General features: G+C 70.5%; 2 protein-coding genes across 2 annotated transcripts; one reads left to right on the plus strand and one right to left on the minus strand.

The window, feature by feature from the left end:
* The first annotated feature begins 249 nt into the window (after positions 1 to 249).
* Positions 250 to 5,261, plus strand: CS (citrate synthase). Its single transcript, XM_032713458.1, has 11 exons — positions 250 to 419; positions 2,316 to 2,363; positions 2,486 to 2,593; positions 2,674 to 2,739; positions 2,814 to 2,945; positions 3,022 to 3,210; positions 3,314 to 3,513; positions 3,755 to 3,884; positions 3,968 to 4,069; positions 4,179 to 4,388; positions 4,544 to 5,261. The coding sequence occupies exons 1-11, from the start codon at positions 366 to 368 to the stop codon at positions 4,712 to 4,714; spliced, it is 1,410 nt and encodes a 469-aa protein (XP_032569349.1). The 5' UTR covers positions 250 to 365; the 3' UTR covers positions 4,715 to 5,261.
* Positions 5,262 to 5,479: 218 nt separating this feature from the next.
* On the minus strand, positions 5,480 to 8,593 carry COQ10A (coenzyme Q10A). The gene is made up of 5 exons (XM_032713462.1): positions 8,490 to 8,593; positions 7,376 to 7,516; positions 7,114 to 7,306; positions 6,541 to 6,642; positions 5,480 to 6,468 (listed from the first exon to the last, which is right to left on the minus strand). The coding sequence occupies exons 1-5, from the start codon at positions 8,567 to 8,569 to the stop codon at positions 6,301 to 6,303; spliced, it is 684 nt and encodes a 227-aa protein (XP_032569353.1). The 5' UTR covers positions 8,570 to 8,593; the 3' UTR covers positions 5,480 to 6,300.
* Positions 8,594 to 8,661: the final 68 nt, after the last annotated feature.

An 8,661-nucleotide genomic window follows, 5' to 3' on the forward strand; every position in this document is an offset into this window, starting at 1 on the left:
ACCGTGAGGATGATACAGGGAGTGACGTCACGCACTGCGGCCGGTGACGTCACGACAGAGGGGGCGGGTGGCGCCTCACCCCACCTTCGGTCCTGAATCAGGCGAACGCGGCGGCCACCTATAGCCCGCGGCCCCCGCCGCCTCATTTGCCTATCCCCGCCCCCCGGCGCGCGGCGCGGCCAATAGCGAGCGGCTCTGCCACGAGGAGGGCGGGGCTATGCTAATGATCAGCGCCGCGCCGCGCCCCGCCCGCGCGTTGAGGACCCCCGGCCGCCGCCGCCGCTCCGGCCCCGCTCCCGCCCCGCTCCCGGTCCCGCTCCCGCCCGTTCCCGCTCCGTCCCGGCCTGTCCCGTCCCGGTGCCGCCATGACGCTCCTCGCCGCCGGCAGCCGGGCGGCCGCGCGCCTCCGCGGGCCCAAGGTGAGAGCGCCCGGCCCGGCCTCGCCGCGCCTTAAAGGGGCGACGCCGCAGGGGGGGGACAAGGGGGGGTCCGGTTCTTAAAGGGGCGATGAGGGGGGCGCTGCCTTAAAGGGGCCGCACGGTGGCGGTGGGGGGGGGACGGGACCGGGGGGCGCGGGGCCGCAGCGGCACGTGGTGGGCACCGGCTCGGCTGGGAGTGCTCGCGCCGCGGCCCTGTCGGAGCCGGCGAGGAATCGGGGGGCTCCGGGCCCGGCCGCTGTTTCGGGGGCTCCGCCGCTGCTGCAGCCCCGTCGGGGGGTCCCCGCCCTGGGGCAGCCCCCGGTGGGGGCTCCGGCCCCGCCGCTCCCCCGTTGTACGGCTGCGCTGCAGCACCGGCCCCCGAGGGGGTCCCGCCCGGCGGCACCGGCAGCGGGGAGTGGGGGGCGGGGACCCCCCGTCCACCGGCCTCCCCCGGCGTCCCGGTGCCGTAGAGGACAACGGGGTCACCGCGACGGGACCCCCGGGGGGGGCCGAGCGCCGGTACCGGGTCGGGGCGGCCACGGCCCCCCCGGGCTGTTTGCCTTGGCCGCGGCCCCGGCGTTTCATAACGGGCTCTGCGGTGTCTCTATCGACCGGGCGATATTTTGGGAGCAGGGGCCCGGCCCGCCGTGTTTTGATGCCCCACTTGGCCCCGCTCCCCCCCCCACCCCCGCGGGGGCCGCCCCGTCGGGCTGAGCCCCGATCCCGACCCTTCGCCTCCTCCTCCCCGGGCCCGACCCCTCCCCGCACCCTCGGCCCGGGGAGCCCCCGCACCCCCCGACCACGGCGGGGGCCCCCGAGGGTCCCGGTGCCCCCCACCCCCAGCCGGTGCCCGGTGTCACCGACAGCACGTGTGACCTTGAGCCGGGCGACAGCGGGACGAGCCGGGGGGAACCCCGCAGCGCGGTGGCACCGGGGTGACACGGGGGGTGACACCGGGGGTGACACCGGGGGTGACACGGGGCCCCCGCGTCGGCGACAGCGGCCGCCTTGACCTTGGGCTTCCTGGAGCCGCCTCCATTGTTCCTCCTCCGGCATTTTCCCTTCCCGGAGCCGCCTGTTGCCGGGGGACACGGCCCTGTCGCCCGCCACGGCCACACTTGGGGGTGTTGGGGTCCCACGCCGGGGGTGTGGGGGGGGCCCACGCCGGGGGTTCGCTGCAGTGACCCCCCCGCGCCCCCCCCGCGTCCTCCCCCCCGGCAGCCAGTGGAAAAACCGAGTCATGTTCTGGCTCTGCCGCAGGCGCTGCCGCAGCTCCCCCCGGGAGGATCGGGGTGTCCCTGTGGGTGTGACCCCCCCTCCCCGGCACGGCGACCCCCGGTGTCCCCCAGCCCCCCTTTGCCCCCTTTGCCGAGGGCAGGGCGCTGCCGGGCCCGAGGTGTTCCCAGGGTGTTCCCGGCCGGAGTCCCCGCGGTTCCCACGGTTCCCACGCGTGGGCGAGGAACAAAGTTCGGATTCCCCGGCACAGGAAAACCGCGGCCTGGCCGGGCTGGGCTCGGGCTGTGCCAGGGCTGCCGTGTGCCAGGGCTGCCGTGCTCGGCTCCAGGAAGGGAAATGCAGCCGCATTCCCTGTGCCGGGTCCGGATCCGGGTCCGGCTGCCCTTGTGCGTGATGGGAACGTGGGGGGGGCTGCGCTGCCCCGGCTCACCCGGCCCTGATCCCTCACCCCGGCCCTGATCCGTGTGGGCGAGGGAAGCGGCTCCAGCCGCTGGGCACGGCCCCTGGGAGCTGGGATCTCACCGGGGTCACAGGGCTCCCGTCACAGAGCCGGGGCTGGGGGCTCCGTGTGCAGCTGCTCCCCCCAAAACGGGGCAGCCGGGGGGCACGGGGGGCTCTGCTCTGCTAACACGAGGGGTCTCTGTGTCTGCTCTTCCACAGAACGCACCGTGTGTCCTCTTGGCTGCCCGCCACGCCAGCGCTGCCACGGTAAGGGGGGACCCTGCTCTGTGAAGCTCTCTCCTGTCACCCACCTCTCCTGTCACCCCCTCTCCTGTCACCCCCTGTCCTGTGCTCGGCCCCCAGCTCACAGCCCACTCCCTTCTCCCCAGAACCTCAAAGATGTCCTGGCCACCATGATCCCCAAGGAGCAGGCGAAGATCAAGAGCTTCCGGCAGCAGCACGGCAGCACGGCCATCGGGCAGATCACCGTGGACATGGTGAGTGGGGGGCACGGGGGGCGTGGGGGGACACCAGGCCGTGCCACAGCCCCTCACTGTGGCCTCACTGCCCGTTCCAGGTTTATGGTGGGATGAGGGGCATGAAGGGACTGATCTACGAGACCTCTGTGCTGGATCCTGAGGAGGTAGGACCCCGTCCCACCCCGTCCCACCCCTGGCACCGGCCCCGCTGGGCTGACGCCCGTGCCGGGCTCCGCAGGGCATCCGCTTCCGCGGGTACAGCATCCCCGAGTGCCAGAAGAAGCTGCCCAAAGCCGCAGGGGGAGAGGAGCCGCTGCCTGAGGGGCTCTTCTGGCTGCTGGTGACGGGAGACATCCCCACCCAGGAGCAGGTAAGAAGGGGGCTGGCGGGGGTCTGGCAGCCCCCAGCCCCTCGGCCGAGCCCCTGTGACCCCCCCTCCTCCGCAGGTGAGCTGGCTGTCCAAGGAGTGGGCCCGGCGCGCTGCTCTGCCCTCCCACGTGGTGACCATGCTGGACAACTTCCCCACCAACCTGCACCCCATGTCCCAGCTGAGCGCGGCCGTCACCGCCCTCAACAGCGAGAGCAAGTTCGCCCGCGCCTACGCCGAGGGCATCCACCGCGCCAAGTACTGGGAGGTACGGGGGGGCCCCCGGCCGTGCGGGGCAGGTTTGGGGGCAGGTTTGGGGGCAGGGGGCTGGGGGGCAGGGCAGCCGCCCCCTCTCACCCCTCCGGCGCCAGTTTGTGTACGAGGACGCCATGGACCTGATTGCGAAGCTGCCGTGCGTCGCCGCCAAGATCTACCGCAACCTGTACCGGGAGGGCAGCGGCATCGGGGCCATCGACCCCAACCTCGACTGGTCCCACAACTTCACCAACATGCTGGGCTACACCGACCCCCAGTTCGTCGAGCTGATGCGGCTCTACCTCACCATCCACAGGTAGGGAGGCAGCAGCGGCACCTGGAGCAGGGGGGGACTTGGCCCCGCTCCCAGCCCCGGGGCAGGGACAGGACCAGCTCCCGGGACATGTCTGGGCCGCTCCGGGGGCGGCACTGGGAACACAGCATGGGGCCACTGGGGTAGGGCTGTACGAGGCTGGGAACGCTGTGGCCCCCCAGAATGCCTTGGAGGGTACTTGGTGGGGATGGGGGAGTCCTGATGTCCCCCCTCACCCACGCAGTGACCACGAGGGAGGGAACGTGAGTGCCCACACCAGTCACCTGGTCGGCAGCGCCTTGTCTGACCCGTACCTCGCCTTCGCCGCCGCCATGAACGGCCTGGCCGGGCCCCTGCACGGCCTCGCCAACCAGGTGGGTCCCTCTCCCTGTCCCTCTGTCCCTCTCGCTGTCTGTCTCTCTGTGCCCCACTGGCCTCACTCGGGCCGTTCCTGCAGGAGGTGCTGCTCTGGCTGACTGACCTTCAGAAGGAACTGGGCAAGGAGGTGTCAGATGAGAAGCTGCGTGATTTCATCTGGAACACGCTCAACTCAGGCAGGGTGAGCCAGGGGCCAGGCCAGGGTGCTGAGCTGAGGGTCTGGGGGCCATGCTGGGGGTCCAGGGGCTGTGCTGTGGGGCAGTTGCCAGGCTCTGACCCCGTCCTTGCAGGTGGTGCCAGGATATGGACACGCGGTGCTGCGGAAGACGGACCCTCGCTACACCTGCCAGCGGGAATTCGCCCTCAAGCACCTGCCCAAGGACCCCCTGTTCAAGCTCGTGGCTCAGCTCTACAAGATCGTCCCCAACGTGCTACTGGAGCAGGGCAAGGCCAAGAACCCCTGGCCCAACGTGGATGCCCACAGTGGGGTCCTACTGCAGGTGAGCCTGGGGGTCTTGGGAGCCGTGTGTCCCTCTCCCTGTCAGTCTGTCGCTCTGCCTGTCTGTCCTTCCCATCTGTCCGTGTTCCCTGTCCTGGGCACGTGGAGGGCTCCTGGTTCCCCCCTCTCTGCCCTGACTCCCCTCTCCCCCCACAGTACTACGGGATGAAGGAGATGAATTACTACACGGTGCTGTTCGGGGTGTCCCGAGCCCTGGGCGTCCTCTCTCAGCTCATCTGGAGCCGGGCGCTGGGATTCCCCCTGGAGCGGCCCAAATCCATGAGCACCAAGGGCCTGATGCAGCTCGTGGGCTACAAATCCGGGTAAAGAAGGGACGGGGAAGGGCCGCGGCTCGTGCTCCCCAGGGAACATTGTGCTGCCGGGCCCGGCCCGGACGCCCTCGGCACTGAACCCCCCCCGGGCACCGCCGGGGGCTCCTCGGGGTGAGCGGAGCCCCCCCGGCTGCTCCCCCTCCCCTGCCCCACCCCTGGCTCTCCCCACCCGTGTGAGGTGAGGGGGGTCTCCTGTGCCCCCACCCCACCCCAGCAGCACTCACTGCGCACACTGGGAGCCCCCCGACTCCCCACTCACTGGGAGCCCCCCGGCTCCCCCACTGCTGGGCTGGGGGTGGTCCCGGTGAGGCCGTGGGGGGGCACAGCCCCCCCCCCAAGAGGGTTCAGTCCAGACTCGTGTCCAGGCCCTCCCACAGGGACTTGATACACTCCTCCCCGGCCGCGCCCCCGTGTTTGTGTGACCCCCCCTCCCTGTCTGAAGCCCCCAGGAGCCAGAGCTGGGACCCCCCCCAGCCCCCTCACAGCTCTTGGGCACTTCTGTACAAACAACAAAATGCAAAATAAATGTTTTTATTAACAAACCCCGAGCCTTTCACCTCCCTCCCTCTGCAGGATGTGGGGAGGGGGGTCAGGGGATGGTGCCCCCACCCCGCCTGGGGGTGCTCCGAGGTCCCGTTGGGGTCGGTGGGGTGGCCCTTGGCCCCTCAGTGGTGATGGCAGGAACTCGGTTTGGGTCAGGGGTCCCAGCTGCAGCTCCCCAGCTCCCCCCTCCCATGCTGAATGAGGACCAGGAGGCTGCTCACCCTTGGAAAATGCTCTTTATTGGCCTGTAAAAGCCCTTCCTCGGGCAGCACGGCCAGGGCGGCCTCGGGGGGCTCAGGGAGCCCCTCAGCCCCCCGGGGGGGCTCTGTGGTGGGGGGGATCCAGAGGCTTCCCTGTCCCCCCACCGCAGGTGAGGAACGGTGAGCGGGGCCGGGGGGGCTGCGGTTGGGGGCGATCCCGGGACCGTCCCAGTCCCGGCGGCGGGTGCTGGGGGTGGGGGTGGCAGGGGGGGGGGCAGCTTGAGCCGCCCCCTCCCCACCCTGTGCGTGTGGCTTGTGCAAACTGTGCGACGTCGGGGGTCCCTCGGCCGTGAGCCGGGGGCTCGGGGGGCTCCTCCCTGTGCCAGCTCCTTCCCTTTTGTTCCTGGGAGGGCTGGGGAGGACGGGGAGGGTCCCAGCAGCTCTGTGTGGGATCCGGCCAGGCCCCCCCACCCAGCAAACCCTTCCTTCCTCCCTGTGTCCCGGAGCACGGCCCAGGCACCGGGAGCTGTCCCCGCTGGGACGCTCCGGCCTGGCCGAGGAGTTAAAAGAACAGAAAAAAAAAAAAAAAAAGGGTTAAATAAAAAACCCCCAAACGAAACAAAACCAAAAACAACTCCCAAGAGCTAAAAACAAAACTTAAAACCCCAAATCAGCTACAAAACCAGGGAGAGTCCAGCGCCAGGACGCAGCCCCCCGGGGCCGGGGGGACGTTGAGGCAACGGCAGCGGAGACGCACTCGAATAAATATTTGGGGGGTGGGCACGGGGCAGGTGAGCCCCAGCCTGGCACAGTCCGGGGGGGCCCGGCCCGGCCACCCTCACGTCTGGTGGACCTCGTGGAACATGAGCTCCCGGGGGATGCGGGTCTCGGGCCCGAAGTTCTTGGCCGCGCGGCGCTCGAAGGCGGCCACCATCTGCTTGACCACCTCGTCGAAGAACACGGTGGCCAGCTGGGAGTGCAGCAGGGAGCGGAACTCGAAGGAGATCTGGGGAGGAGAGCAGGTGAGCCCCCAGGGGAACGTCTGCCCTGCCCTCCCTGCCCCCGGGTGGGGTCTCACCGAGAAGTCCACGGTGCTGGTGCGGGGGTAGCCGGGGATGCCGGGGCTGAAGCGCCAGTTGGTCTCCAGGTGGTTGAAGAGGCGCCCGTCGGTGCAGACGGCCTGGGAAGGGGGAGAGCACAGGCACGGAGGTCATGGAATCGTGGAATTAATCAGGTTGGAAAAGACCTCTGAGATCATCGAGTCCACCCTGTGCCCGATCCCCACCTTGTCCCCCAGCCCAGAGCTCTGAGTGCCACGTCCAGTCCTTCCTTGGACACCTCCAGGATGGGGACTCCAAACCTCCCTGGGCAGCCCCTGCCAAGGCCTGACTGTCCTTTCCATGCAGAAATTCCTCCTGATGTCCAGCCTGACCCTCCCCTGGCACAGCTTGAGGCTGTTCCTTCTTGTCCTGTCCTGAGCACCCCCCCAGCTCCCTCAGTTCTCCAGCCCCTTCCCCAGCTCCGTTCCCAGCTCTGGACACTCTCCAGCCCCTCACTGTCTCTCTTGCCGTGAGGGCCCAGAACTGGGCACAGCCCTGGAGGGGCCTCAGCAGTGCAGAAGAGCCGCCCAAAGAGCGTGTCCTGCCCTCACCTTGACCAGGTGAGGCCGGACCAGGGTGACGATGGACGTGTAACGCTCCAGCACGGGCGGGAACCCCACCTCCAGCTGGGCCTTGATGTGCCCCGAGCGCCGCGACACCACCACCGACTTCTTGCACCAGGGCACAAAGTTCTTGTAGTCCTCCACGTTGGCCACCACGTCGTACATCTCCTGCATCGAGTACCTGGGGGGCACAGCGGGTGTTGGGGCCGGGGGGACGGTGCCCGGTGCCCCCCCAGGCTCCCCGACGTACCCGATGATGCGCCGCTCCGAGTACTCCTTGCGCTTGTTGGTGAGGTTCAGGAAGGTCCTGCTGGGCTGGGAACGGGGCTCCCAGGGCACAGGGCCCGGCCTGGCCAGGCGGGAGAGCCGGAGGCCACACAGGGCTGCGTGTCTGGGGGGACATGGGGGGTGCCGGGACGGGGCCAGGGGGGCAGCCCCGGGACCACCGCGGTCGTGGGGCCCTGCCCGCCCTTCCCAGGCCCCTTCCTAGGCCTCTTCCAGCCCTTCCCAGGCCTCTTCCCAACTGGCCTGGCCCCCTTCCATCCCTTCCTAGGTCCCTTCCTGACCAGCCCAGGCCCCTCCCGGGGTGGGAATCATCCCTGGGGAGTTCAGTCCCAGCGCCGATCCCAGACTAGCTCTTGGCAGGAGGAGGAGGAGGAGGAGGAGGAGGAAGGCCAGGAAACCCGAGCTCAGGGACACCTAATCCCGGTGTTGGAGCAGGGACAACTGCCCGGTGCCCCCCCCCGGTGCCCCCCCTGGAGTTTCTCCTCCTCCTCTGGCCCCATCTCATCCCTCCGGGGTCATTCCAGGGGGGCAACAAGGAGAGGCAGAGCCCCCAGGGGGGAAGATCCCACCTCTCCCCCTGTCACTTGTCACCTGTCACATCACTGGGGGGTTCCACCCCGGTAGTGTCCCTTGGTTGGGCTGCCCCGGGGGTCCCGGGGAGCGCTGGGACCCCCCGAGGAGGTCGGTCTCGTCCCCCCGAGCTCTGCCGGTGCTGCCACACCGAGCCCCGGGCAGGGAGGTACCGGGCCACCGTGTCCCCACACCGCTGTCCCCGCGTCCCGTCCCCGCGCAGAGGTCACTGCCCCCCCGGGGGGCCGCGGGGCCGTCCCCGCGCTGGCGGGACCGTGACGCCGCTGCCGAACCGTGACGGGGACCGGGGCGGCGGCGCCGCGGGACCCCCCGACCCCCTCCGTGTCCCCACGGTGCCCCCGCGCGACCCCCGCCCTGAGGGGCCCCGGGAGTGCAGGCAGGCCCCGAGGAGACCCCGCAGCACGATCGTCCCCCCGGGGCCCGCCCCGGTTCCCCCGGGACCGGTGTGACCTCCGGGCCTTGCCCGCCCCGCTGCCGCCGCCGCTCACCTGCAGGGCGGGGCCGCCCCGGCCCGCAGGCGCTGCCGCGCCCCGAGCTGGAGGGCACCGCGGAGCCGCCGGGCCGCCATGAGCGGGCCGGGACCGGGACCGGGACCGGGCCGGGCCGGGGCCGCCGCCGTGAACTCTCACCCCGTGACGTCACCGCATCGCCATAGCGCCA

This window comes from Chiroxiphia lanceolata, chromosome 30 (assembly GCF_009829145.1).
Source record: "Chiroxiphia lanceolata isolate bChiLan1 chromosome 30, bChiLan1.pri, whole genome shotgun sequence".
NCBI lineage: Eukaryota > Metazoa > Chordata > Aves > Passeriformes > Pipridae > Chiroxiphia > Chiroxiphia lanceolata.

Bases quoted from the DNA above. Each gene is read 5' to 3' on its own strand.
- COQ10A (XM_032713462.1), bottom strand. From the start codon at position 8,569: ATGGCGGCCCGGCGGCTCCGCGGTGCCCTCCAGCTCGGGGCGCGGCAG. The intron at 7,517-8,489 runs GTGAGCGGCGGC...ATGTCCCCCCAG, and splicing joins GGGGCGGCCCCGCCCTGCAG to ACACGCAGCCCTGTGTGGCC. The intron at 6,469-6,540 runs GTGAGACCCCAC...TCTCCTCCCCAG, and splicing joins CCAGCACCGTGGACTTCTCG to ATCTCCTTCGAGTTCCGCTC.
- CS (XM_032713458.1), top strand. From the start codon at position 366: ATGACGCTCCTCGCCGCCGGCAGCCGGGCGGCCGCGCGCCTCCGCGGG. The intron at 2,364-2,485 runs GTAAGGGGGGAC...CCTTCTCCCCAG, and splicing joins GCCACGCCAGCGCTGCCACG to AACCTCAAAGATGTCCTGGC. The intron at 2,740-2,813 runs GTAGGACCCCGT...CGGGCTCCGCAG, and splicing joins CTGTGCTGGATCCTGAGGAG to GGCATCCGCTTCCGCGGGTA.